Source organism: Cladophialophora immunda (genome assembly GCF_000835495.1).
Source record: "Cladophialophora immunda strain CBS 83496 unplaced genomic scaffold supercont1.7, whole genome shotgun sequence".
NCBI lineage: Eukaryota > Fungi > Ascomycota > Eurotiomycetes > Chaetothyriales > Herpotrichiellaceae > Cladophialophora > Cladophialophora immunda.
The window spans coordinates 1,652,627-1,680,385 of record NW_015622547.1 but is presented as its reverse complement, the minus strand read 5'-3'; the positions used below and the strand labels follow the sequence as shown (position 1 = coordinate 1,680,385).

At 53.4% G+C, this 27,759-nt stretch overlaps 8 protein-coding genes across 8 annotated transcripts; 5 read left to right on the top strand and 3 right to left on the bottom strand.

Annotated features, from left to right (window-relative positions):
• Positions 1-389: 389 nt before the first annotated feature.
• Positions 390-3,221, top strand: PV07_11332 (uncharacterized protein). The gene is made up of 3 exons (XM_016398760.1): positions 390-1,712; positions 1,804-1,901; positions 1,980-3,221. Exons 1-3 carry the CDS (start codon positions 1,638-1,640, stop codon positions 2,908-2,910), a joined length of 1,104 nt encoding a protein of 367 aa, XP_016243322.1. The 5' UTR covers positions 390-1,637; the 3' UTR covers positions 2,911-3,221.
• Positions 3,222-4,388: 1,167 nt separating this feature from the next.
• On the bottom strand, positions 4,389-5,240 carry PV07_11331 (uncharacterized protein; the record flags this gene model as incomplete). Its single annotated transcript, XM_016398759.1, has 4 exons — positions 4,389-4,446; positions 4,500-4,760; positions 4,824-5,170; positions 5,226-5,240. The coding sequence occupies 4 exons, from the start codon at positions 5,238-5,240 to the stop codon at positions 4,389-4,391; spliced, it is 681 nt and encodes a 226-aa protein (XP_016243321.1).
• Positions 5,241-6,181: 941 nt separating this feature from the next.
• Positions 6,182-7,385, bottom strand: PV07_11330 (uncharacterized protein; the record flags this gene model as incomplete). Its single annotated transcript, XM_016398758.1, has 2 exons — positions 6,182-7,325; positions 7,372-7,385. The coding sequence occupies 2 exons, from the start codon at positions 7,383-7,385 to the stop codon at positions 6,182-6,184; spliced, it is 1,158 nt and encodes a 385-aa protein (XP_016243320.1).
• A 2,786-nt stretch (positions 7,386-10,171) lies between these two features.
• On the top strand, positions 10,172-10,660 carry PV07_11329 (uncharacterized protein; the record flags this gene model as incomplete). The annotated part of the gene is made up of 1 exon (XM_016398757.1): positions 10,172-10,660. The coding sequence occupies exon 1, from the start codon at positions 10,250-10,252 to the stop codon at positions 10,658-10,660; it is 411 nt and encodes a 136-aa protein (XP_016243319.1). The 5' UTR covers positions 10,172-10,249.
• A 6,624-nt stretch (positions 10,661-17,284) lies between these two features.
• On the top strand, positions 17,285-19,126 carry PV07_11328 (uncharacterized protein). The gene has a single exon (XM_016398756.1). The coding sequence runs from the start codon at positions 17,831-17,833 to the stop codon at positions 18,722-18,724; it is 894 nt and encodes a 297-aa protein (XP_016243318.1). The 5' UTR covers positions 17,285-17,830; the 3' UTR covers positions 18,725-19,126.
• Positions 19,127-19,642: 516 nt separating this feature from the next.
• On the top strand, positions 19,643-22,314 carry PV07_11327 (uncharacterized protein). The gene is made up of 3 exons (XM_016398755.1): positions 19,643-20,165; positions 20,244-20,372; positions 20,428-22,314. The coding sequence occupies exons 1-3, from the start codon at positions 20,067-20,069 to the stop codon at positions 22,105-22,107; spliced, it is 1,908 nt and encodes a 635-aa protein (XP_016243317.1). The 5' UTR covers positions 19,643-20,066; the 3' UTR covers positions 22,108-22,314.
• A 2,084-nt stretch (positions 22,315-24,398) lies between these two features.
• On the top strand, positions 24,399-26,713 carry PV07_11326 (uncharacterized protein). The gene has a single exon (XM_016398754.1). It carries the CDS (start codon positions 24,822-24,824, stop codon positions 26,457-26,459), a length of 1,638 nt encoding a protein of 545 aa, XP_016243316.1. The 5' UTR covers positions 24,399-24,821; the 3' UTR covers positions 26,460-26,713.
• Positions 26,681-27,575, bottom strand: PV07_11325 (uncharacterized protein; the record flags this gene model as incomplete). The annotated part of the gene is made up of 2 exons (XM_016398753.1): positions 26,681-27,430; positions 27,502-27,575. 2 exons carry the CDS (start codon positions 27,573-27,575, stop codon positions 26,914-26,916), a joined length of 591 nt encoding a protein of 196 aa, XP_016243315.1. The 3' UTR covers positions 26,681-26,913.
• Between the last annotated feature and the right edge of the window lie 184 nt (positions 27,576-27,759).

The window sequence follows — 27,759 nt, the reverse complement described above, 5'->3', positions numbered from 1 at the left end:
AGCTGCCATAAGTCAGGATCGACAAAGCTTCAACCTCAACTGCGCCCTTCAAACTTGTATCGACATGAAGTTACCGAACGCTGCTGGTCGAGGAAACCCTAGGCACACAGTTCAGAAGCGTCCCCTTCGCCTGATCTCCCTGACTTTGAGCAAGCGTAGGTGTGTCCTCATGAATGATGCCTCTGGTTGCGTTGAAGAGGTAGAAAAGATGGGGTGAATTGAAAAGTTCTCGGGCTTCGATGTTGACAGCAGAGGAGATCCGCGTGTCTGACGTCGGATTTCGCGCAGTGAATAAAAGCAATCTGACTTTATCTTTCTGTCAGACCAAATCATGCCACTTGGACCTCTGCCTCTGCAACCCCTTCATCCATTATCTATTTCCATGGCACGGTTGTGTCTCCTTGTGCCTTCTTTCTGAGCTCTCCTTCTCCCCTTGCAATTTCGATTTCTGAGTACCTTCACATTGAGCTTTACTCCCTGAATCACTGGTTGCGTCGGCTATCTGGCGGCTATATGGCATCTTCAGCAGAAACCATGAATCCCTTTCGGCCACCGGCCAGATCATCTATCGCCGAAAGGAATCCCTTCTCCAGCTAGCATCTACTCATGTGCAAAATGGTGTGCAGGAGGATCGCGATCATTTGAGAAGCCAGCCAATAATGCGACGCCGGAACTATTGGTATGATTGCGAATGATTAGGATGGGACTGTGAAGCATGGAGAGGAGCACACAACTACGAGTTCTTGCCCAAGTTGGGTCCTCTCTCCTCCCAACAGCATGACTGTACATCTCTGCACCACCATATGCCTGTGGTGGTTGATCAATCAGGCACGCTTGTGTGATCATCAGCCCACACTTGCATGCGCCTTGGCTTCAAGCTCCCTTGCCAGGAACTTCCCCCACAAAAGCATATCACGATTTTCCAATCGCAATTGGTTCCTTGCTCCGGATAAGGAGCCCCAAAGTTCTTTGTGCTTGAGAGAGAGCAAGTTATCATCGCACGGTCACTGATACTCTGATGGCTTTGAGTTCAAAGCTTCTCTCTCCTGCCTCGAGCCTCAAGATCTGATTGCTACGACAGACAATAACCATCAGACGATGCAAAATCACTATTGCGACTGGGCATCAGCTTTATGCACAAACTTCTGAGCTATACCTATCAGGGGAGATCCACGGTGGAGAGTTTGCGTATGGTCCGCAAGCCCTACCCATCTTCAATGTTGATTTGCAACTCGGGTCCCGCGGCACCAGCATTACGAGGGAGCGATTCGTTGCCCACCAATTCCCGAGTACACCATGCCACATTCTCGACTTTGGCCGTTCCTGGGAGTGTCGCTCCATTTTCACATGATTGACAAATGCTATGACAAGGGTTCTGGCGGCCTCCACGGTACGTGACCGTCACAAAACCGGTCGGCGATGCTGGTGGTTCCATACAGACTTGCGCAAGAGGTCCCAAGAAGATATGACGGTAATACCTAAAGCGTCCTTGCATCCAAACTATTGTCCAAGTACTTAGCGCATGATTCCGCCGAGAGCATCTCAATCTTCGGAGCAGTACTTCCAACCATACAAAAGTCAACCCATTGTTCTCCCCTCTCACACTGTGAGGCTTTGTTACCTGCAGCAAACCGAATATGGACCAACAGACTGTACGATCGCGTCCCCGAGTTTCGCGGGCTTGTGAGAGATGCCGTGTCAAGAAGGCAAAGGTGAGTCGAATTCATCTATTTATAGCCATCTTGAGTGCTTGAAGTTGGCAACCAAAGCAGATCGGACGAGCTGATGGTCTTCGCTGAACAGTGCGATGGTGAGAAGCCTTGCAGGAGGTGTAATTTAGATCAGGCACCTTGTTCGTATAAAGTACGAAGGAAGACGGAATCTGCAAGCACAAACCAAAGGTAAGCAATTAGATTCTACGGGAGAACTCTCAAGAGCCCCATGAACATTTCAAAGTCCTCTTGCTAACGGCTCCAAAGATATACCAACCTCCTCCTTCAACATCAGGAGGCTCTGACGGCGGGGGTGGTCGAGCTGTACAAACGGCTGGCCAGTGGTCAGAAATGGGATGGCGCCCCAATTGAGGAAGTCAATGGCACCCCCAGCGTGCATGGCATCCTTGAACGACTGGGAGTGCTTGACCACGACGAAGACGCCGCCCACAGCCACGTCGACTCAAGCTCGATCAACAACAGATCAGAACCTGTCTCGCCCATAAGCCTCGCGAGATCGATTCCGCCAGTCATTGCGCCGAAGACAAAAAGACCGCTTCGAGCCACAATGCGAAGAGAACCGGACGACCATGCACCTGGCACGGCACCGCCTAGGCAACGGAGTTTCATCGCGCAATCGCCGAAATCAGCCACGGCGACGGCCATGAGCCGGACGTCGACCGCCTGTGGACCGCCGTCTTCCGCACTCGACACAGACGAAGGGCCTGTACATTCGACGTATTTCGCACAACCCGCCTCGCCGCTGACGCCGCTCTCAGACGCACGAGGCACATCTCTATCTCACGGCTCTGGGGCCCGCCTCACCAGGACCAGCGCCTCGACGACATCATGGGTCGACTCGCCAGTGGATGAATTTTGCGATGAGTTGTTCGGCACCCCGATACCCACGCCCGGAGCAGAGGCCCAGCCTGGACACCAACTACAACAACCGGGCCTCCAGAATGAACCTCTCCCCCAATATCAGCCGCAAGGCCAGACCCCGTCAGCTCACCAGAATCCGTACGCGATGCCCCCATCGTTTGCGTCCCCGAACATGAGCGCCACGGAAGCCTACAACGCGGAATATTTCTTCGACGCCACGCTGGGCGGCGGGATGTCCATGTATGGCTGGGACAGTGGACCGGGCGGGCCGGGCGGGATCGAGTACGCTGCGTGGGACACGGGAGTGTACGTTTAAAGCCGTGAGGATCAACGGTCGGTAGGCATTGGGTTGGATTAGGTTGGAGAAGGAAAGAGGCGATGCTTGGCCATTTGTTCCGTGTGTGCCTATACCGTGGGAGTATATGTATGTAACACGAGCGGCAGCAACGAGGGAGGTTTGGTATAGTCAGAGAGCACCTATCTATCTCGCTTCACCACCATGCGGTTCGAATTACTCGATGAATGGAAGCGAGCAGATTCTCTCGCGGTTCCAGATTTATTTTGGTACCGATATCGAAATCAATATCCTATATAGATTTACATTACGAATATTCCCATGCGTTGGTGGTTGCCAATACATAACGCAAAGTCACGCGACTTCGCTTCCGGCAGCGCTCGTTTAATCGTCTATTGGGGGGACCTCCCCGAGCCTCTCTGCTAAGTATCTATGCCTGCATGTTCACAGGCATCATATACATCGCCATGGATACGTCTCGTCAGGCAATAGGCGCCGTTCCACATCTCCATTGGACCCCCGTTGAGGATCGGACAGGTTAGCGAGTGGCAGCGACCGGAACAAACGAGCCCATGAGTGAGTGGCCTGGAACGTGAAGGTTTTACCATACACGAGAGCTTCGCACTTGAGTGTCGACCAACGCGAATAGCCCTCCAGGACCTAGATGCCTAGGTAGGGAGGGTACATAGGTAGGTACCCCGGCCAGTGGGAGGCATTTACTTCTCCCCCTCGAAGCATTTGGTCCTTGCTCCATCGCCCCGGCAGATCGATTATCCGGGTACATACACGGTAACCGGCGATGTTTTGCTGCCCCCAGTGCTTTAAAATTACAACGCGAGGACCATGAGGAGCCCAGTCTGAGGAACGGAGAAGAGCCTCCGCGGGACAGATTTAGGGGGTTCTGAAGTGGTTACTAGTTCGAGTTCGTGTCTTGGTACGGGAATGCATGGGAACCTGGACAGGGTTCGAGATGAAGAGCCCATCTTCGCTTGCGAGAAGAAAGCGTACTCGTTGCTGCGGAGTCCAGTGATTGGGAGACTGAACCGGTTCAGAATAGCAACCTTGAGCCGCATCGCCGGCCCGTGTGGTGTGTCAAGAGCATGCCGTAATCCAAACACGAGATTTCCCGCAGATTGCCACTGGCAACAGGGCAGACAATGCAGACAAGATGGAAAGCAGGTCGTCGATTGTGAGGTAAGGCTGTAGTCGAGAGGGTATATTCTGTCGCACAGGCCTCTCGCCGCTATGGTCCATTGACGAGGTATTATCAGGAGCTCGAGCTTCAGGAGACCCCGGAGAATGCTCACATCATGCGAATCTTACCTCTAAGCATGTTCTACTGCCCGCTCCGCCTCTTCGAGACCAGGACCGCCGTTTTCCAAGCAGGACACTGAACATCCTCTAGTATCACACTTGAACTTTCGTATATGCGTAGCCCATGAGTGCCAAAGATTCCAAACGCCGTCTCCAATGCAAGCACCGTCCAGCCGTTCCCCGTTCTAGGTATTGTGAATCAGGAAGTTTTTGAAGCTATCCCAATAGTCCGAATTGACATATCTAACAGGCAGGTTAGCAACTTGGCCAGAAGAAAGCAATATTCCGCAACGTACATGTACTTCATGCTACTCCTCAAGCTCGGCTGAATGCTTTCGGGCTGCCATCGGAAGATGTACATGACAAAAGCCCAGCTCAAGCTCGCGAAAACGGGCCAGGCATTGTTCTGGATCTTTGCCTTTACCTCGGGCGATAATCTCTGGGTCCAGAACGTCGGGGTTGGTGTGGTGCTCGTGGCACTGGGTGGCTCAATGCTGAGCCTCGCGAGGGCGAGAATCACTCGTGCAAAGACGTAGATGACGATTTGTTGTTCGACACTGTGGAAAAGACAAAGTTTTAGCCTGGCATACCTGCGTACGGGCATTGCAGTTGAGCCTTACCTGCCCTGCTTCCCTCGTCCAAAGACAACATATCCACCCAGTAGACCAGCAAAAAAGGTATCATATGGCCCTTCTTTTCCCGGGGTGGCGGGGTTTAGAAGCCTCAATATTAACATTGAGGACTTGTACACGGTCGCGAAGAATGCCAGATTTCGTGCATGTTGTCTGGTTGCTCGTAACACAAGGCGGACCTTTTCTCGAATCGTCCCCGACCGGAACAGGAAGACCATAACCAAAGCATGAGGAAATCGGACTTTGGCACCGTAGACGGCGCCATTGCGGGCGGCTTTGACGATGGCTAGGAGAGGGGCGAGGTCGGGGTTGAGGATGATGGACTCGACTGTGTCCTGCTGGGTGTCAGTTGGAGCTCAGTAGCGCAGTGGCCGCGCATAGAAGACTGACCTTCAGCACATCCATTTCGCCTATCCGACGACCACTGTTTGTTGGAGCAATACGCAGATTTCTCTCGATATGACCAAAGAGCGCAAGGACGAAGGGAGGAGCAAGGTCACCGGAGAGTTACAAGGCAGAGGGCGCGGTGATGGCAGCCAACGTCATGGGCATCGAGCGGCGTGGCTGGAATGAGCAATTGGCATGTGTCAATTTGGGGGCTCCTCGAAGCAACAGAGCAATTGGGTGCCTGGGTGCCAGGTCAAGAGATCAGAGGGAGCAATAAGAGACTGAGAAAGAGTCCTCGGCGAACGAGGAATACGACGACATCATCTTGGACTTCGTTTCTCGGTGCATGTGAACCGCGGGCGGGTCAGCGAAGGGCAAGGCAATGGCTTCGCTTCCCCACAGTCCGACTTTTTGTTCAACCGCCGCGCTGTGCCTCGGCTGTCTTATTTTTCCCACCGTTGGCTTCCCGTGCCATTTCCCGATGCTATGAATACAAAGCAAACACCACTATTCGGTACGGCAAATCCTCGCCCACCGTGACATTCTACTTTGCCTTGGCAGAAATACTCCTCCAGCTCCTTCTCCATATACAAGTGCCATGTTCCCTCAGCAGTATGACCCTGCCGCTGTGCCAGAAGCTTTGTCGACGGCCTGGGTCTTCCGTGTCAGAGGGCGTGCGGGCCTCATTCTCCTCGGTTGTTGAAGGAGAACTGCCGCCCATGGGATCCTGCTCCAGATGCAGGTCGCGTGCACAGAAGCCTTTCTAGGCTTGACGGTGCTTCAAGCTCGGAGATGCGACGTGACTATGCTTGGTGGCTGGACAAGGCGAATGTCGTCTTTGCTCCCTCCATGTTAGGTCATGGCCTTTCACTGCAATCCGCAAGATCAGTCGTTTGGAAATGCGATGCCTTGCTAGGGTATCTTAGGCCGGGCTTGACATCCTCGAGTCCCAGTCCACCTCAGGAGGTTCGCTGTCGTTTCGGCTTGTCGTTGTCGTTGTCATTCGCATCGTTCATTTCCTCGTCGTCATCTTCGCCAATGCTAATCTCATCCCCGCTTCCCAGACCACTGCTTCCTTCCTCTGACATATCGTCAACGTCCATTCCGCCGTTCTCCATGTCTTCGTCCTGACTGATGATATCTTCCTCGCCGTCCACGTCTTCCAGTTCTTCTTCATCTTCGAGGTCGTCACGATTTCTTTTCAGCCCTTTCATTTTCCGCGTCTGCAGATTCGAAAGATCCTGCTTTCCGAGGTGCACCCGGCCGATCTTGTCACCCACCAGGTCTGTCTCGATGTTCTTCTTTGTCCGTGGTTCATTCGGCCGACGGCCATGTTTCAACGCATCCTTCATTACGGCCGCTTCCGCTTCGTGGAATCGACCAACTCGGAAGTCGAAGCTGGGTCCGATTGGATCAAGCTCGACTCGGGGAATCTTGAGGCTATTGGATCTCATAGTGCGCACCCGATACCATCTGAGATGAAGGACAGGTTTGTTCGTTGGGTCGTTCGGGTCTGCCGAAGAACTGGAGCCTTCACCCGCGGCGATCATCAGAAGATATTGTAGACCTGCCACGTCAATCGAAGATACCTCTTCCCCTTGGAAAAGATCCAGCATTATAGATCTGAGGGACTGATAGAGCGTAGCCTGCGCTGACGAGGAAGTATCATCCCATTGCGATCCTGCGAACAATATTAAAGGCTTCATTCCTACTCCGATCTGCAATTTGATCTCTGACTGTGGCTCGTCCGAGGGCACCAGAAGGAGCAGCTCGACCATGTCAAGAAGCTTGCCATCGTATATCCGCAGAACAGTGATATTGTTCGGTCTCTTCTTGGAATGCGTGCCAAAGACCACCACTCCACATTCATTCTTCCCTGCCAGAAATTCCAAGGACTCGGAGTTCTCGAATGGGTGAATGTTGTCGTTCTTCTTGGTGAGCATCACGGAGTCGGGTTTGGTGAGAGTGTGTACCGTTTTCAGCACACTGTTGACAGGCTGTGGGCATTTCGTTCCATGCAGGAGTAAGACCCGTTTCCTCGATTCCAGCTGTTGAGGCTCGCGCGCTTTGACGATGCGGGCGGTCCGAGCATTTCGAGGTTTTCTGCGAATGTCAGTCCGCTTTGTTTCGAGGCAATTCAGAGACTCACATTTCCCGCAGCATTTTGAATCTTACAACGTATTAGAAATTGCGTCCCACGCACTCCCGAATACAAGAGGAAAGGCCCAAAACCCTAGGTTGACCGCTTTCGCACTGTTGCGACACAAAAATTTCCAGATCGCAGGCGAAAAAGGCTTATCGATAGAGAACGGCGGAGCATAGACGCATTGTAGCATTTCCCGCTCTCTGTTGGCTCGCGCCACTGCCGACTGCGGCAAGATGTGAGACATACCTCGTACAATTCGTCCATCAAGAGCCTCAGGTCGACAGATCCTATACCATTGCGTGATATCAGAGGCAAACACACCCTCTTGCGATCGCAAGTGACGACGTTTGATCGAAACATCGACGCCAGGGCAAGTAACAGCCGCCCCGGCATATCGTTCCAGATATCTCCTCTGCTATCTGTCGAAACTAGACGTCAAAAGAACGATGCATGTTGGCTGACCTGCCGACGTTAAACACTTTGAGAGGAAGCCTCTTTCGTGATCCTCAAATGGAGTTGAACACCATTGGACAAAAGACATTTCTGGGCTACAACCACGGCTGACTATTGAGTAACAAAGTAACTCAGCTTTCTCGACTGTTGAACTTCCTGACATTCCCCCTTCGCCTCCCTCATCGTCGACGACATTAAAGCGATCCGTCGTTTTGGACTGCTTGACATGGAAATTCCTCAATTGATTGCGACCACACCTCGCCCGGGTCTACAACCTTCTTCGTCAATACTGTGGTGCAGTGATCCGTATGGGCATGCGCTGCCAGGTACTCATTGACTGCCCTTCCCGCCAACAAGTCGGTTGAATCTTTCGCCACATGAACGCACAATGATACATGTGGTACCTCCTGAACCCACAGAGCGCCCAAATACGTTTTAGATGAAAGCCGGGGAGATCTGCTCGTGTACCTTTTGCCACATGATTCACGCAATCACAGGACACAGCCCGTGCATCTCGTCCACAAAGGTGCCAGCAGGAAGAATATCATGTAAGCTTTGAGAAAAAGGGACAAAATCATCCGTCGTCAGCTAGCCACAGGGCAATCCCAGCAAGCTTATCTGAGCTGAGAGTGGGCTGCCAGGGCACATTAAGACTGCCATTGAAAGAGTCCTCTCCGATCCGCCGAGGGGATATCATTCTCTAGCATATCAAGATTCTGCCCCGTAACTGCGCATCCCCACCATGTGTTAGCTCACTACAACAGGTTGCCGCAAGAAACACTTGCTCCGATTCAGGTCCACCAAAGAACAAATTCTTCGCAAGCATTCAGCTAGCCAACATGTTCCCATAGCCAGCCACTTCATCTCGACGGAGGGCGTCGCACCATATTTTCAACAGCTAGCGCCCCCATCTGGAGCGAGGTGAAGGCGGTGCCGCCCTGTACTTACGTATCTGTTCCATGGCACGTGGCTCAACAGGAGGACAATGGAACAGTTACGCCCCGTTTTTATGAGCTGTGTCTTTCGCGCACAACACTACCAGCGAGCGTATTTCTACTTTGCATCGGTTCATCCCTCAATTTGAACGAAATCACCTTCTGGAGATTTCTGCTAGGATTGACGATATTATGCAAAGTCTATGCTGTCTTGAAATTGATCAGTGCTATCCATGAAAATCGGCCTCCAAGGCCCGGGCTAACAGAACCGAAAACTCGACGACACTTCAACAAGAGGACTTCGAATACGCTTCATCGACTATCCCTGTTTGGTTTCATCGCTGAAAGACCCCAACATGCCCCTTGTCTAAGTGACTCTGACGGTCAATTTGGTCCTTCTTCGGGCAAGCAAATCTGCACACTTAGGATTGGCCTGGCCTAAAGTCTTGAATGAAGCCGAGAAGGCGTTTGTGTACGTGATGAAGGATCGGACAGGGTCAGGATGCAGACGCAATTCAATCACCCTTCGTGGATGAGCTGGATATTCCGCCCTAGGGGTCAAACTGGGTGCCCAGGTCGTGGATGCATGATGGCCGAGAGCAGTCCACGCCGGACCTCCGTCCTGCAGAACTCAGTACACACCCAAGCCATCGTACACCCTGCTATTATGCTCCATGGACTACATGCGCCTAGCTGCATGGCGCATTCGATGCTACTTGTCCCTGGTGCTTTCACATCAGTATGTTAGTGGCTTACCTGAGTTACTACTCGAGGTGTATCACATTTCACCGAGCTGAAAAATTGAGAGTGGCAGCCATGGTCGTGGCTGGCTGCAAGAGAGTTTCACTTCTCGCTATTTTCAACCCGTGAAAAGAGTATAAGGTCTGCTCATCTTCACACCTGCTCATCAATCTTCAGACACTTGACCACGGAATAGTCTCCCTACCGCTTCTTGCCTAACATCATTATTCATAGCAGCTTCGCCAAAAGCCCAACATGCGGCGTGGCGCCGCATTGGGACCACATTGTGTGCATGCAACTCTTTGGCGATGATCCTTCCATCGCTGAGGATGGTGTCCCAGTGACTAACACTCCCAATCCTGACAAGTTTCCCAACGATGAAAGGCCATTAGTGAGATCCTCTACCATTTTGTTTCAGAATGCGTACTAACACCAATCGAGATTGCTGAGGCCATATTCAAGTGGGAAGATGGAACTCAGATCTCTATCAAGTTCCTAGAGCCTTGTTCAGGCGAGGTCGAAAACATGATCAAGAAATATGGTGACGAGTGGCAGGAACATTCGGTCTTCCAAAGTACAAGTGGTTGCCACAAGGAAGCAAGGAAGACGCTATGGTCCGTACTGGGTTCAGCGACCAAGGAAGGGTGAACTGAATTCTAGAAGCGAAGCAGGCACTCACACTCCTTGTAGGACGTTCCTGGTCAATGGTGGGCAAGAATTGCCTGACTCGCAAGGACTAAAACCGAGCGACTATGGATTTTGGCTGGTTCGATGACACCACTCCCGAAGACGAATTTGGCAGGACAACAGTGCACGAGTTTAGACATATGCTTGGATGTGTCCATGAACAGTTCAGCCCTGGGATCCTGTTCAAGTGGAACGAGAAGGCGGTCATTGCAGAGTCCACCGACTCAAAACAAAAACCCCCATGGACGGAGAGCGAGACTCGCTTCAACTTCAACAATTTCAAGCCAGTGGACGCCACGAAATACCCTGAAACTACTTGGGATCCCAACTCCATCATGCATCACGCAGTGAAGGCGGCATGGACAATGGGTCCGTGGGCAGGTCCTGGTGGGAAGCAGATGGATCATGTTGACTATAACAATGTGCTTTCGAAACTGAACAAGGAGTTCATTGGCTGGATGCAGCCGAAGCACTGAGAGGGTGTTGGGGTGGCGATTTTGAGCAAAGGCAATTACATTTCACTCGTTTGTCCCATCAATGGAATTTCAGTTACTGACTTGACTCACACGCCGACGCTCCTGCTCAAGCCATGTTTCGTGCAAATGGACGCCCTGCCCACCTCGGTGAAGTGCTCGTAATCACACGAAGCAGTCGAAAACAGATGATAAACGTGCTCAATTCATTCGTTGCCCATGGTCTGAGCGACGGAGGTTCGCCGCCTCTCCCGCTTGCTGGTTGTTCAGACGTCGACCTCGCCACCTTTGGTTGTGGTTCGTCAAAATGTGGTCCCTGCATACCTCACACTCCTCCTTTGTGCTTTTCCCTGGAAGCAACTCCAAACGGTATACAGGTAGGACTTGCAGCTCTCGCCCATATGCTCATTCTAGGCCCTGCTCACCTCGAGGAAGTCGACTCTTCTTCATAAACCTCTCGGCGACACAAGACTCCTTGTGCTTTGAGCTGCAGGATCGGCATCAAAGCTTGCTGTGATGTGGCAATGGACACTCTGAAGAGCAGGGAGGATCATGGTAATGTGCCCCTGCTCACCACCTTCGAAGCGACCAAGGCACCTCCTTCAACAAGCCAAGACTTCCAGCCGAAAAACGCACTACCCTTCCAACTCCTTCCTGCCCTGACTTGTCTGTCATCAGCCGCTTTCAAGATCAAGCTCCTATCCATCCTCATTCTGCTCCTCATCTCCTCTGGGCCACTTACCCTGGCAATCCCGATGCCACAGCCCGATGCACTTGCTCCAAGCACCAAGGCGTTCACAGACGCTACGGATCACATTGGTTGCCCCCAAAGCCGCAGTCTAACCTTTTGCATGTAGACCATATTCATGCTGCTGTTACTGTGTTGACCAGACGAACCATCCAGTACAGCCAATGCCCGAACAGAGCTTGGGCTCTCACTGGTGAATTGATAGTGGAGTGCGAGGCGAATATCAAAGTCTATGGGAAGCGTGACCTCGCCGAGGAAGATAAACGGCCCGACACAGAGACGTCGGTCGAGGCTGGCTTGATCGTCGAGTACGGCGGCGGCAGGAACATGATCATCGTTTGATGCTGGCTGGATTGTCGAATGTGGCCGGGGTGGCAACTTGATCTAGGTCCTGGACAATCGAGGGTTGAGAATCTAGTGGTACACGAGGGTGTCACGCAGTCTCGTAAGTAAGGCAGAGAAGGGAATTTAAAGGCCGTTATTCAGTAAGTGTAAGTGATGAAAAGACGTGCGAGGAGGAAGCTTGGTGAAACGGTATGGGAGAGACCCTATTGTTGGGCAGAAAGGGGTTGGTAGCCTTGCATCGGAGAAAAGTTGGTCCGACAATCTCAATACTTGTCCTATTCTGATCTCCCCAAGAGACTTCCCACCTGGTAATGGACGGTAGAATAACATTGTCCTTGTGATTTCTGCATTTCCATCGATACTGTAAGGCCTAGCCGTGAGCTTGCAACCAAGTCCGCGTCCGTTGTGGCCTTTGAGCTGCCCGTTGGAGGCCGGCACCTCAGAAGAACCCTCCTTGTAGCCCTGCTCTCAAGCGTTGTTCTGAGGTCGTCTGCACGCAAATTTTAGCGACGGCGAAGATGACCTTGCGCTGTTTGGCGCCTGTCTTTATTAACGGCGTTGCTGTTCTGGTGAAAGGGTCTCGCCGGGGACGCATTCACGGATGTGCGCATGAAGGTTGTTGTCGATCAAAGTTGTCGAAACCCGATTCTGACGCGAGATCGGCGAGAATCCGGTGGCGCAGTTCCCTTTTGACACAACGGCGAGACCCAGACGAATCTCTCGTTGCAAATGTTCTAGAACACCGCAAACCCTCGCTCCCCATCAGGTATCTCACGGCAGAACAGGAACGGGGAAAGGTCAGCAAAGATGCCATCCATGATAAATATGCCCGAAAGGCAAAAGCATCCAAGTGATCTGCTCGGGGGATATCTGACTCAACTTTTTAACGTTTCTCCCTAGAAGTGCTTTGAGGACGACCAGGACATGCCATCAGCACGCAATCAGCGCCAGTGGTACCAGGCGAACCCACCGGCCAATCGGCAAGCCCCAACATTAGTGATTTTCGCCTTTATTGATCGGGCTTGACCAGAGACGGGAAAAGCAGTCTACAACCGGGGTATGGATATTGGTGTTGCAATGGGATTTGGGGTGCGGAGTGGGTTCGTCAACAGTTCGGTAGCCGGTGGCAGTGCCCGTGGTCAAGATCATTCAGTTACACGTCCGTATAGTTTAGCCATGCGGATTATTTACTCCCCACAAAATTTACACTTTTTGGGACGATTGTCACACCTCCCCCCCTCACAACAGTCCTAACAGAGAGAAGGGATGTGCGCGCTAATTATGGCTTTGCATGTCAGGCCCTCATCGCCGGCCTGACACAGCTTATCCTTGCCCGTGATGTTCAAGCTGCATGCCGCGTCATACGTAAGGCCCCTGCTGAGTAGAGGAGCGTGGCCAATAACACGCCCGATATGTCATCCGGGCCGGTGGTGCTAGAGGATAGACGGGCATAGGCGGCAAAGCGAATATACGACGAAAAGGTTTATTGGACGAGCTAGCATACTCGATGCTGTTGGCCCTTTTGCAACAGCATCAAATGCAAGTGAAGAAAGAGCCTTGGATATTCCTCAGGAGGCCGACCCTGGAAGAGTGCTCTATATAGATAACTCCTCCTGCTCCTTTGCCAATCCAACAGGACGGCGTGCAAGTTGTTGGTCTGACCTAAACATCACACCCTGCCGACTAGGATCAACGAAAATGACAGCCAACAACATGCGCCAGCCGGGCATATTTGGACAATTGTGCTGGGACACCTACACCATAGTAGTGCTCGGGTTTCGTACAGCAGCCGGCTCGACACCAGAGACGGTCACCAAGGCCCTCGACCAAGCCGCGCTCAGACTCCTGGACGCCTACCCGTTTCTCACCGGCAAAGTGATCAACGAAGGACGATCAGCCACGAGCTCAGGGATATACAGGATTGTGCCATACGCTCCACATTCGGATGGGAAATCACCGGTCCGACCCAAAGATTGCACTCGGCTGTGTCCATCATATGACGAGATCGTTCGAGCCCACGCGCCGTTCTCGATGCTCGATGGGAGTGTCATTTGCCCCATGAGGGGGATGGGCTATGTGTATGACCAGTCGGTGGAGCAGCCTGTATTCATCGTCCAGGCGAATTTCGTTCGCGGCGGATTGTTGCTCTGCTTCGCCTCCATGCACAACGCGCTCGACATGAATGGGCAGGGTGTTCTGATCAGACAATTCGCGACAGCAATGAGGGGCGAGGACTTTGATCCGCAGCTTGTAGCAGCTGGAAACCAGGATGCCGACGGCATCGTGCCGTTGTTAAAGGAAGGGGAAACGGCACTTACTCATGATGAGATGCGGGCGCCTTCCAGCCAGATTCCAGCCGCCAGTCCGGTTCCCGCACCGCCTGCAAAGGAGCAACCGACCCAGGCCGCTCGCTGGGTCTACTGGCGCTTTCCTCGAGACAAGGTCGTCGAACTCAAGAGGCTTGCCACATCGGGTTCGACGAAGCAGGTCTCTACCAACGACGCCATCACTGCTTTCTACACCCAACGCCTTACCGTCGTGCGCATCGCCGCCGGTCGAGTCTCGCCAGACGAAGCAATCCACTGTCTCAGGGCCGCGGACGGAAGAGCAAGACTGAACCCTCCCGTACCCAAGGGTTACCTGGGCCACCTTGTTGGGCTCTCCTACACGGAATGGCCCGCTGCCCGTACGGTTGCCGAGTCACCGCTCTCCACGGTGGCAAACGATATCCGCCAGTCTCTGCAGCAAGTCGACGACCATTACGTCCGCAGCCTGGCAACCCTGATCTCCAACACCGAAGACAAAAAGACAATCTTCTATGGGGCGCGGAAAAAGCTGGCCAAGGACATCTTCATCTCGTCGTGGGCGCAGCTGGATCTCGCCGAAAGCTGTGACTTTGGCCCGCTTCTGGGTGGGAAGCCCGATTTTGTGCGGCGCGCCAAGTTGGACGAACTGCCTGATCTGTCCTACGTTATGCCAAAGGATAAGGAGGGAGATATGGCTCTCGGGGCGTGTCTGTTCAAAGCGGATATTGACGGCTTGGAGAGCGATGAGGCGTGGACGAGGTATACGCGGTATGTAGGCTAAGCTGGCCAGAGAGTAGCGTAGTGTTCAATCGGTGGAAGTCCATACGACGAAGAGCCAGAGTCTGGTGTGGTTCTTTTCTTTCTCTCCATCTTTGTTGGCTTACCGGGTTTATGGCGCGACATCGTCTCCTCTTCCAAGAAGAGCCTGGGTAGTTTTGCCAAATCTGACCAACCTGGTCCACGCGCTTAGTCTCGCTGATTCCTCCTTAGGTAACATACCTGCTCTCATCCACAATTATTCCCGTGGCCCTTCTTACATGTTGTCTTCTTTTGCCTGGCTCTAAATTTTTACCTTTCCGTCTCGATCCGGCCCAGGGGAAGGAAGCGGCTCTGGGCTAGTTCTAGACGAACTTAACTCTGCAAGGCAGGCTGCTACCCCAAAGGGGCTCCTGATGCCAAAGTTCATGCCACAGCAGATCGAATAGTGCTTATCGCTAAACCGGATCCATCCCAGGGCCCAGGTACACAGGTAGCTAGTACGCCGCTGGCTGCTGCCTTGGGCTATCTTGAGATGTGCTTGTGACACGTGGCTGACCATACGAGTTAGAGTTGAATACTGGTACCTCGCAAACTGCGGGGTATGGCAAAGGATAGGAGTCAGCTCTGGGCGATATGCAAGCTGAGAGATGCCTCCTTGCCCGTAAAGGATGGGGGTCAGGGTTTCTAGTGAGATGAATACGGAGATTAATCACTGCTCACACGACGACTTCCGGTCCTTGTGAATGCTGCAGACATGTACTGTTGTCAGAAGTCAGCGGCGAAAACGTCGATCCAGGAACGCAATCGCATGCAGCGACGCCCGATTGGTCTTTATTCGGCAGCAGTGCCTGAAATCAGACTCATCCTTCTCCATGCGTGTGCAGTGTACGAGGTGTCCGATATCCAAATGTGTATATGCGTCTGCTTGTCAACTGCCAAGGTCTCCCATATCAGACACGACCCGCCGTTCGATGTCAAGCACCCCTGTCGATCTTTCTGTATGAGGTGCATAGCGATCTCTTACAGGCATATTCGTCCAGGCGATCCTGTACTTCACATAAACCGAAGGGGTGTCGCAATTTGCATGTTTGGTTGATTGGTGGAGATTGGTGTCCGGTACTGTCCTGTCCACGCACCCCGGGGGGGGGGGGGGGGTTTGTCGGTGATGGCCTGCCGGTAGAACAGATGTGAGACACGTTGCGAGCCCATGTAGCTGCATATGGTTCTAGCTTCACAGTAACCTCCTACAAGATGGACTCCTCTGGACTCGTCAGGCTACCTGGATTTCCAGTCTGGTGTTCTCTATGAGGGGGTTTGGCTTCGGTAAATGTCGGACTGTGTTTCAAGGGGCACTCCGGATTCCGGAGCAGTCACGGAACGTTGATGTCGATGTCTCTCTGTCTGCATTTTCCTTTGACAGCTGACCACTTCCCAAGGTCGATAGGTATCTGTGACAAGAACAGAGGGGGTTCAAATGGTGGATGTATCACTCCTCTTTCTACCTACTGGCATCCTCGCTGTAATTCTTCTTAGCAGCTTGGATGTGCCAAGCCGTCCTTATCAAGAAGGTGTTCCGAGGCAAATGGAACACCCGATTTGGCTGCCTTCATAATCTCTCTATTGATCTCAATCCGTCGCTATTTGGTAACTAACCAATCTTCAAGCGTCCGGATATCGGCGTCAAAAGTCGTTCTCTCTTTTCCGCCAAAATCAAAGTTGGCCAACGCCTCTCCTTGGCCCGTGTACCCGGAGCTAAGTAACCATCCAAGTCGTCATAGTACATGTACCAGACATTGAGGACAGCTGCCACGCCGAGTCTGTCGCTACACTTACCAGGACTCGCTTGGCCATGCGAGAAAAAAAAAGAGCCACACCACTACATTCAATCCCGTGAAGCGATATGTCCCTGTCGTCGCGGGAACTAGAGCACATGCTGCGAGACCAGCTGGCCAGGTACCCGTGGCAATCTTCCCTCCCCTCTCTACAGTGTTTGAGCTGTGTTTGCCCCGTGTCTGCGTGTACCCTGCTGCAAAAGTGCATCTTCGTGACGAATACTCCTCTCCACCTCCCCCCCGTTCCCGCCCTCCCACGTTCCTCGCTGCTGCTTGGACGCGTTTCTGGGTCCAGCCGGTCTTGGCAAACGCACTCCGTCTGACTCGGGTGCCAACCAGCTCCACCTCCTTTTGGCCATGGCGCGGTCTGACTGGCTCACCCGCCCGAGACGCAAGTCCGCCCCAATATCTTTTGGCGAGGAGGCGTCGTAAGTGGCGTTCTTGGCAGAGTCCGCTGGTCATTTGAACAGGGCCGTTTGATTGGCCGTGCGGTAATACCTGCATCATCCACCCATCCTCCACCCTGGCTTGTGGCGGCGTGGGCGGCCCACCGCACGGCGCCCATCCTGGCACCTGGCACACCTTTGATCGCCCCAATTCCCAGAAGGCCAAAGATTGTCCAGAAACTGGGTTGCATGGGATACTCGTTTGAGAGATTCGATTGATACTTCGTTCGCCAAACAGTGAAATGACCGGCAGGCAAATTGCCCCCTCCCCTCCCCGGCTGAATCCTCCTATCTTCAGGTTTTGCGGGCAAAAAAAGGAGGTGCCCGTTACATGTTTCCCCGGTCGCTCTTCAACCTTTTCCTCTCTCTCTCGTGTCTCTTTCCGAACGCACCTCCCCAATAGGCTAAGATCGAAGGCCCGTGTTGCGTCTCCGTTGGGATACTGATAGGCCTTACCAGGGCTGCGAACTTCGGCCCCTCTGAATAAGAGCCTCCCAAGATTTGTTTCCTCTGTGCAATCATATCTTTTCCTCCACCCTCCGTTCTTTTTCCAACACCGGTCCAACGATCAGAACACCTACCTAGCCTTGTCTGCTATCATTATATCTTTGGTGCTGGCCGAATACTGAGCTCCATTGCGCAAGCTTGTGCTCGTCCGTCCAGTGTCTCCGCGCCATTGACTTCACGCACATAGTCTCTCGGAACAACCCTCATCTTTCGTTAAACCACCTTCCGCAATGGCATCAGGAATTCCATATACTCCCAAGCCTGCCACCGACATATTCACCCCATACCAAACCGACATCGATCGCCGGCAATGCAAAAGAATCGTACCGATGAGAGTGCTGGCACTCGGCCTGGGGAGGACGGGTACAGCCTCGTTAAGAGCCGCCCTGAAAGAGCTGGGTTACACAGACACCTACCACATGATGTCCGCTAGTGTTGAAAATCCGCCTGATTGTCTCTGCTGGATGGACGCCTTTGCTGCAAAGTTCGAGGGCAAAGGAAAGTTTGGCCGTGAAGAGTGGGATGCACTCTTCGGCCACTGCCAGGCAGTCTGCGACTGGCCTGCAGTGGCGTTTGCCAAAGAACTGATCGAGGCGTACCCTGACGCCAAAGTCATTATCACAACGAGAGACGTGGACTCGTGGCATAACTCGGTCATGAAGACGGTCAATTGGCGCGCCAATGACCCTGAACTTAAGGCCGTTGCCAATTTTGACTGGGCCGCCGGCCTGTACCACCCGATGCTGCGCAAATTCTGGAAGTACTTCTTTTACGACGACTTCGAGAACCAGGGGAAGCAGAGGTTCCACGACTATTATAAGGAGATCCGAGAATTGGTGCCACCGGGGAAGCTGCTCGAGTACCGCGTCAGTTCTGGCTGGCGACCTCTGTGCGAGTATCTCGGCGAGCCCATTCCCGATAAGCCATTCCCAAGATCCAATGACGCGGAGAACTTTGTGCAACGATGCAGAACACAAAACCGCAAGCAGATGATGAACGTTATCTTCCGAGCCCTGGTGGTGGGAGTTCCCGTGGTCGCCACTGCTCTGTCGGCGACGTTTGCTTACACCCACTACCTGCCCAAGTTTGCGCAGAACACCCCACTCTGGACGGCAGCTTCCTGATTCAACCACTACGAGGAGACTCTGTCCAACGCACATGCAGGGCAAGATTTGTACATAGCCTGGGTGTTTTGGCGGGTTTTGTGTGTAATTACTTGTTCTAATCTTTGCTATGGGCGCTGGCGCAATTGTTCTCTTCTAGACATAATGGCTTTGGCAATGGGTTTGGACCAAAAAAGTGGTAGGGGAGTTTTGGACACATTCTGAGGTAGTATGTACTGATAGAGGTCGTCGGCTCCTGCCGACGTCAGGTAGTATCGAGCAGTACAAGATATCAAGCTTTATCATAGCTACCGGTCGTTCTCCGACTCTTGATTGGGACTATTGAACACGAGTACTTTAGACGGGGGAGACAGAGGAGCTACCTCATTTAGGTCTATCGGTACATCTAGAGAACAAATCTACCACGGTGTCACCGATATACTCCATACAAGATGCAGTCTGACAATGCTTCTCACCTCTCGTGCTTCACCTAGAGAGAGAAAAAAAGACACTTTAGATATGATGATATGATCTTTGATAAGATGGGAGCTAGCCGGGGTTCGAGCTCGAGCATTGAGCTTAACCCACTTGATACATTGCAACCGTGCCGCTAGATAATCCCAAAGATCAGCACCTGCCTTCCTATCATTGACATAAACTGGTTGGTACAGAGGTCAGGCGGGGGTTCCGCTTAGTGGCCAACGGACTAACTACAAGTACTATTACTTCACACCATCACCCCCCGTTCAAGGCTTGAACTAGTGTCTCGGCACAGTGGCTAAAAGTTCTGTGGACTTGCTCACCTTGTCATTTCAATTCAGGTGTACAAGGTATGAGTAGGCGTTTGCTCTGGCTGGGGGCCGGGAGCTCAAAGGAACCACATAAGGGCCGTACCCACAGGGCCGGTGGCTAACGACTTTCCCATATCACTACCTTGTTCTTGTCCTCGTGTCATTTTTTCGAATCAGGCATTGGACTTGGTACCGAGCAACCTGTACGAAGGGGCCTCCCACCGCCCGAAATTGCTATATTCCAACCCTTTTGGGGTGTCCAACCGCCTCAGCGTCAGATACGGGGGAAGCCTGAAAGCTGAAACTCGGATCCTCTCCGCCACGTCGGATATTTGCTGGACCAGAAGAGAATCGCGTGCCTCTTGGCAAGTTGGCAGCGACTTCCGGTGCTCGCGCCCCGTGCAGATCTGGATAAGCGGGTGTTCCAGGCTTTTACTTTGAGGGGGTCAGCCTTTTTTTCGATTCTCTCGGGGATTCTGCTTTTGGGAGGTTGATTTCTTGACCTCGCACAAGACATTCGTTGCTGGTTTCTTGGTTCTTTGCTGAACCGAGACCGGCAAAAGGCTGATGCGATGAGGCTCTCGCTATCCTTGCAGTGCTGGCTAATATGCCTGTTCGCCTGGAGAATAGCCGCCGACAACAAGACTCAACCCATCTCCATTTTTCGATCGGTAAGCAACACCCCTTTTGCAAATACTGCTTCGCTTTGCTCGGACGCACCGGATTGACCAAATGTCGCATAATAATAGAGGCCTGATTTGTTTGCGCCCATTCTCAGCGTCTTTCGAAGACAGGCAGAGAAACTCGCGCCGGGCTACTACTTTGTCGCCCCGTACCAAGCAGCCCAGGAAGGCGTCCATATATACGACAACGATGCTGTAAGTCTAGTGCCATCTTTTGAAGAAGTAGTCTGGCCTGCTAATCTCCCACGAGAACCTGATATATTCGGGCTTTGGCAGCGCTGGACCCGGTGTCTCTCACGCGCCCCAGACATGCATGTACAAAGGCGAGATCCATCTATGCTTCTATCAGGGAGTGCAAATGCTCGGTTGGGGCCACGGCCACGGCCTCATCATGGACAAACACTATCGCATCGTCAAATCCATTGAGCCGGGCAGCTACCAGGCCTCTTCCGACATGCACGAATTCAGGATTATCAATGACGGGAAACAAGCGCTCATGACCCAGTACCTCCGCAGCGTTTACGACATGTGTCCCTGGAATCTGTGCGATGGTCTTGGTTACATCCAGCAAGGAGCGTTCCAGGAGGTCGACGTCGACACGGGGGAAGTTCTGTTCGAATGGCACAGCCTGGACCATGTCCACCCCAGCGAGAGTTGGGTTGGACCGAGTACCACCGAGATCAGCGGAACTGCTGAACACCCCGACAGTCCCTGGGACTACTTCCACATCAACTCCATCGACAAAAACAAGGACGGCGACTACCTGATCTCGGCGCGCCACACCTCTGCGGTGTATAAGGTTTCAGGAGTCGATGGCCACGTCATCTGGCGTCTGAACGGAGCGAAATCGGATTACGCACTCGAGGGCTTCCAGTTCTCTTCCCAGCATGACGCCCGATTCATTTCCGACAACGAAACGCACACCGTGCTCTCCCTGTTCGACAATGGCACTAACGGCTTCAACCAGACCCAGCCGCATTCGACGGGCCAGATCATTGTGGTGGACCACCGGACGAAAGTAGCGACGTGTCTCTTGAATCTCGACCCACCGTTCGTCGACGGCCACGCGCACATCTCCAAATCCCAGGGCAACATGCAAATTCTCCCCAACGGAGGCATCGTCATGGGCTGGGGCAACGATGCCTTCTGGACCGAGTACGCCCCGGACACGTACGAGATTATCTTCTACGGGGCGCTTGCGTGGACAAACACCATGAACTATCGAGTCCACAAATTCGACAACTGGGTGGGCATGCCGCTGACGAAGCCTGCCCTGTGGACGTACTCCAAGGACGGCCGAGAAATGATGATCTATGCCTCGTGGAATGGCGCCACGGAAGTCAAGTCGTGGCGGTTCTACGGCGGAGAATCCAAGCAGGGCCCGTGGGAGGAAATCTCGACCGTGCCCAAGAACGGGTTCGAAACCATCTCCAGGCACGACGGGACGTATACGTACTCGTACGCCGAAGCCCTGGACAAGGATGGCCAGGTGTTGGGGGCGTCCGCCGTCCAGTCGACCTTCATCCCCAACGAGCAACTGCGGGAGTACTGCGACGACGTTGCCTGCCGCTTCATGCCCTCGCCCGAACAGCGGAAGAAAGAGCAGGCAGCAAAGCAGGACAAGGACAACGGGGACAAGCTCAAGCAAGAGCAGGAGAAACTGGAAGCCGACCGGCAGCGGGCCGAGAGGATCAAGAACGCCGAAATCTACGGGGGCACGTTCGCTGGGCTCGCCGTCTTCATCATCCTGATCATCGTGCTGGCGACGAGGAACTTCGTCTCGCGGCCGGTCCATGTCCTGGCCCACAACGTCTACCGAGCGGTGAAGAGAAAAGGAGGGAGGGAGGTCGGCGCCGGTGCTGGCTACAAGGCTCTGTCGCTGGAAGAGCAGGACGGCGACCGGACGCCCATGATTACAGACCCGTCTTGACATTTTCCGGCGCATTGCATTAGAGCCCCTAAACCTGCTGAATTATCGGGATTTAGATGTCATGTCATGAGCATTTTTGCGAAAAGGATGTTCTTGTGTCGCTTCATCGGGCATGGCCACAGGAATATCTATGTAGCATCTTCCTTTTCTTGCGAGTAGAGGTAATGAATGATGTCACGAACGATTAATACGAGTATTTTTTATCAACCCCCCCCCCCCCCCCCCAAAGAATCATCTCGACAAGCTCGAAAATTTCCTGTCGCGTGTCGACACTCTCTTCTTGTCCTCTGTTTCCAATCACCAGCTTCCGGGCAGCCCGCTTACAGACTTTGCACTACTGCAACCGCTTGCAGCCACCATCTTTACCGGCGATCCGGGAAGGAAGAGAGAGCAACGTGAGGCTCCAGAGAAGAAAATCCAAGGCCCGGTATTCAATGGCTGACCTTGAAGAGTCTGCTCTTTTGTGTCAAAAAGAGATGCGAGTTGACGAGAGGCGTCTTGTCTCCAACACCACCTGGGAATGCAATGGCTATGGGGGTGTTGTTAACTTCACATTTCCGGTGGCGGGACAGCATTTTCTGTCGAACAAGGCCTTTAAGCGAAGCTTGTGGCAGCTATCACGATCCGAGAAAAGAACGGGAGAGAAAGCAAGTCCTAGTAATAGCTTGTTGTCTTTACAAGCCCATTTCACCGAGTATATTACATTGGATTTGCCCCCGGGGAGGCCACGGTGGGGACGAGATCATGCCGATTAGCCGTGCTGGCCCTGGTTGTTCAAGCCCACCATCCAAGTTTTAGCACGGATGAACTGGCTGATAGGGCTTCTTTGGATGGAAAGGAACAGATTTGCAGAGTGGCCACATGGCTGACCCTCCTCCATGCAATGAGTGCCTACATAATAGGAGGCAGGCCAGCCAGCCATCCAGCCAGCAAGCAAGCAAGCAGCGAAAACCCAAACCGTGTATCAAGATTAGGGTGCCACAACCGAGATGCCGCCTGTCGCAGGGATCCAGCCGGACAGGGAAGAGCTGGTTGGGAAGGACACATATGCAACGAGTACCTGCAGGCCACGAGGAGACACCCGGCTTGTTTGACGACGGGCAGAAGGCGGGTGGGAGGGTGGTTACACACCTTGCTTTGCGCGGAGACTTGCATCGTGTCCCACCACCCATACGGCAAGCTGGGGCAGTACAATACTGTAGGTCCATGGGCTGCCGGGCACCGCAATTAACCCGTGCCAGATGCAGCATTGGATCTGCTCGAGATATTTCCCATGCAGCTGCCGGGGGAAGACGAAGAAAATTTCCACGTGTAAGCTCTAGGGGACAAGGACTGGTATAGTGAAATGCTTGTCCTCAGCCTTCCCATCAAACGAGGCTCGCTTCCCTGGGGGCTAAGAAAGGGAGGAAAAAGGAAATCACCGAAAGGGGGGACAAAAGGCGACCGGCGAATACATCAGAAATGAAGGGAAGGGCCTTGACCCTGGTTGTAGGTCACCTTGGGTAGTGGTTCATTAGTATTGGGCTGGAATGACAGCTTGCTGGTAATCTTGGAATATGATTGCGAAGCACTAGAAGTGGGATCTGATATGCCCATGGCCGAAACGCCCTTACTCGTGCTCCCACACTCTCTCTGGCTCTCTGGCTCTTGCCCTCGTTCTCCCCTTCTTGATCTCTCTACTTTACGTGGATCGAAGAGTTGCAATCAACCTGTACGAGTTGAGTCCTGGCATCTCCCCCGGTCGCCCCTCCGCACTATGAGCCGCTGTGATTCCTTGTGATTCCTCTGGACGCTGATCCGAATCCCTGACAGGTTACATACATACGAGCAGAGGCGCCCCAGCATTTTACAGGCGAAACTACTTTGCAGGGTTGGAGCGAGTCAGAGCCACCTCGCCTAAAGGAAAACGCCAATGGTAGGTATGCTGCAGCTGCCGTAAGTGGGTGACCAGTGCCAGCCAAGTGCCCAGGCGACTACTAATAGGCCCCATGCCACTCCTTCCCGCAACTGGGTTGGGGGCCCGACTCCCGGGTCCGACTGACGAACAAAACGCTTGTCAGGCTTGGCTCGGTTGAGCCCATGCCGATGCTACGGGGCGAAAGGGGGGGCGTCTTGCAGGCCTAGTGCCGCTGCTCGTATCTCCTTCTAGGGAGGAACTAGGCCTGCGCAAGCCAAACGGTGCTGATGCGTCCGCCATCCGGGCACTATGTACCGACTAGGCAATGTGCGTAGTACCAAGAAAACCTCCCGCTACTGTGGGTTGACGTCTTGCAAACCTTTCGCTCCCAGCGCCAACAGGCCCTTTCTCGTGTCTGCTTCCCCGACTTCGGATATCCTTTATCAGATCTCTCTTCTGGCCTGGTCACGGTACCGATACTGCCATATCCAGCCCTCTCTTTCGACATAGGGCCTGCTGGGTTCTGCACATACCGCAGAGATTTCATACGAGCACTTGACTGTCGCTTGTATCCCGCCAAAAAGCACTGTTGCTGACTCGTACAGCCAACAACGCCGGCTGCGCCCTCGTCACGACCTTTAGCGAGACATCCTACGAAAGTCGACGACACCCCTCCGCATTGGAGACGTACACCGTTCGATCGAGCGTATCATGCTGGCATATATGAAAATTTACAAGAACATACTCCGGTGACGCATATACGCATCCACATACACATACACATACCCATACCCATACCCATAGACCCTCGTCAATCATGCGGCACGACGTCGAGACCCGACCGGGCAAGCCTCCGCCACCCCCATCATGGGCCTCGATACCGAACAAATTCCAACTCTTTATAATATGCTCCGTGCGGGTGGTTGATTTCTTCCAACAGGCCGCCCTGCAGGCGTATATGTTTTATCAACTCAAGTCATTCTCGCCCTCGGCGCCGGACAGCCAGATATCTTTCGAGGCCGGCGTGTTGCAGGGTGTTTTCACAGCCGCCCAGGTGTTTACAGGCATCCTATGGGGGCGGGTGGCTGATTCTCCGTCGTTTGGGAGAAAGACTGTGCTTCTGATCGGGCTGACGGGACAAGGGTTGAGCTGTATCGGCGTGGCATTCTCAAGAAGTTTCGCGGCGGCCGTGGTCTGGAGATGTCTGGGGGGTGCCATCAACGCAACAGTGGGAGGAGCAAGGACCGCATTGGCAGAGAGTACCGAGAAAAAATACCATTCAAGGACATTCCTGCTACTGCCTCTGGCATGGAACATTGCCAACATTTTTGGCCCGCTGTTTGGCGGCATGCTCTCCGACCCGGTACACAACTACCCTGGTCTTTTTGGCGAAAACTCGACCTTTGGCGGAGCCCATGGAGTCTCATGGCTGACGACGTTCCCGTACGCGGCGCCCAATCTGTTTTGCGCGCTCGTGCTCTTCGTCGACGCACTGCTCGTTTGGATGGGTCTGCGAGAAACGCTGGGTTCCCGTAAATACAACCGAGACCGAGGCATCGAGCTCGCCGAAAACATCACCTACCGCATCCGCACCATGGTCTTCCAGCGCTTCGGATACAGCCAGCTGGGACAAGCAGACGCGGCGGCTGGGCCAGATACGGTGGACGACGAAAACATGCCCTCGAGCACGCCCCTGGAGACACTGCCGCCCAAGGAAGGCGACAGCAGCAATCCCGCGGCAACCTCGTCAAAGGCACCTCCCAGGCCGTCCGAGCCTCCCAAATCCGCCCCTCCGTTCTACCACGCCATCACTTCCAACGTCCTCCTGGTGCTGGCAACCGTCGCCATTATGGATTTCCAGATGGGTGGCTTCGCCTCCCTGTGGACCATCTTCCTTTCCTCCGCCCGAGCCACCGACGAAGAGAAGGCCACCATCCACCTGCCTTTCGTCTTCACGGGTGGGCTGCAATTTAGTCTCCCCACGATCGGTCTGGCCATGTCGATTCTGGGCTTTGTCGGGATCATCCTACAATTGACCCTGTATCCGAGCATCAATGCACGATTCGGCCTCCTGCGCTCCACGCGCTGGTCCCTCTTCGTGTTCCCCGTCGCCTACGCCCTGGCACCGTACTTGTCGCTGCTCATCTCTCACCCGTTCCTGCTCTGGATCGGCATCGTCATCGTCGTGGTGCTCCAGGTCGCCGCGCGAACCTTTGCGATCCCCGGCTCGGTCCTGCTGATCAACAACTCCAGTCCCAGCCCCGCGATGCTGGGCACCATCCACGGCATGGGCGCTGCGACGTCCAGTGCGTTCAGGACCATTGGGCCCATTGTCGCGGGCCACTGGTACGGCCAGGGGCTGGAGAAGGGGGTTGTCGGCTGGGCGTGGTGGTGGTTGGCATTGGTGAGCCTTTTCGGCGTGGTGCCCAGCTTCTGGGCCAGGGATGGGAGGTAGTGAGAAAGAAAGGAGCGTTGGTCTGCTCAATTTTTACTGACCCGAACCAAAAATAGCCCCTGTTGGGGCTTGATACATTAGACTAATTAATGATGGAATGGTCATTCTCTGGGAATGTCGTATATATCGAGGTATATGCGGGTATATGGTCTTGGAGCAGCGGACGTTGTGATCGACAAGTGCATGCATTATATATATATATATATATATATTATATATACGTTCGAACAAAGATAGGCATTACATTAACAAAGGACATTTCAAAAACACGGTAGTACGTGCCGCACAGAATTCTCTCGAGGAGCTAAAAAAGACATTGCTAATCCAGACTTTGGATATGCTTCCTGAGTGCGTCGCCTGTCAAGCTTCAGAGGAGGGCGAAGTAGTCACGCATCCTTCCCGCAATCTGCAGGTATAGTACGCAGTAAGTGCAGTTGAAAAAGGCACCTGCTCTTTATTCATGGCTCGCCGTTCCATTATACGCTTGCAACAAGATGTCGATCTCGGAGCCATTCAGCACGGGAAGGGTCGGATGAAGAACAATCTTCATAAATCGTTGACAGGGCGGGACGAAATGGTCCTCATGGACTTGCCAATTCCTGTCTCCGTCGTTTGTTTGGTCGCCCGCCGCTGTTGCTTGCTGCGATGGTAACACGAATGACTTGACAGTCCCCAATCCTCTGAAGGGCTCGAAGATTGCCCATTCCAGTAAGCTTTCGCAGCTGGAAATTCCGAAGACGGCATCTTGATACTCACGCGACCTAATCGGAGACGGTCTATGATGTTCCGTCTTCAGTGTCTTTGATGGCCTCGCTTGAACCGCTGTCGCATCAGCAACGTCTTCTCTGCCATTCAAAAAGCTGTCTTTGGTGTTCTGCGGAGAGGCGTCTTCTTGATGCTTCTTGACATCCTCCGAAAATGAGCTGATATGGACTGGCCTCTGCAACATCTCTCGTGCTGCAGAGTCATAGCTGAACAGCTTGTAAGACGTACTGCGCCAGGCCAGGCAGTTGGTTGCGAGGTTTAGGGGAATTGGACTTACGTTGTGATCTGACTGACTTGGTCACTCCCATAAATGCATTGAAGCTTGATGCCCGAGGTAATCAAGACAACCATCATGTCTGTTGGTAGACACGTAGGGCTTTATTAAGAGGAGGTCAATCGACGGCGAGCCCACCCTCCTTCGAGACTAGGGTGATGCCGCCCTATGCTCACCACGCACGCAAGCTAAGGCGACACGGGTGAGCCCGAACGATAAGTCGCCTGTGTCTCACCCCCTCGGCTCGGTCCTCGGAGCTGT

What these genes read in the sequence shown, in the direction of transcription:
- PV07_11332 (XM_016398760.1), top strand. Translation starts at nt 1,638, where the DNA reads ATGGACCAACAGACTGTACGATCGCGTCCCCGAGTTTCGCGGGCTTGT. An exon ending in GCCGTGTCAAGAAGGCAAAG is followed by an intron (nt 1,713 to 1,803) that starts GTGAGTCGAATT and finishes TTCGCTGAACAG; the next exon opens with TGCGATGGTGAGAAGCCTTG. An exon ending in TCTGCAAGCACAAACCAAAG is followed by an intron (nt 1,902 to 1,979) that starts GTAAGCAATTAG and finishes ACGGCTCCAAAG; the next exon opens with ATATACCAACCTCCTCCTTC.
- PV07_11326 (XM_016398754.1), top strand. Translation starts at nt 24,822, where the DNA reads ATGCGGCACGACGTCGAGACCCGACCGGGCAAGCCTCCGCCACCCCCA.
- PV07_11327 (XM_016398755.1), top strand. Translation starts at nt 20,067, where the DNA reads ATGAGGCTCTCGCTATCCTTGCAGTGCTGGCTAATATGCCTGTTCGCC. An exon ending in CCATCTCCATTTTTCGATCG is followed by an intron (nt 20,166 to 20,243) that starts GTAAGCAACACC and finishes GCATAATAATAG; the next exon opens with AGGCCTGATTTGTTTGCGCC. An exon ending in ATATATACGACAACGATGCT is followed by an intron (nt 20,373 to 20,427) that starts GTAAGTCTAGTG and finishes ATCTCCCACGAG; the next exon opens with AACCTGATATATTCGGGCTT.
- PV07_11328 (XM_016398756.1), top strand. Translation starts at nt 17,831, where the DNA reads ATGGCATCAGGAATTCCATATACTCCCAAGCCTGCCACCGACATATTC.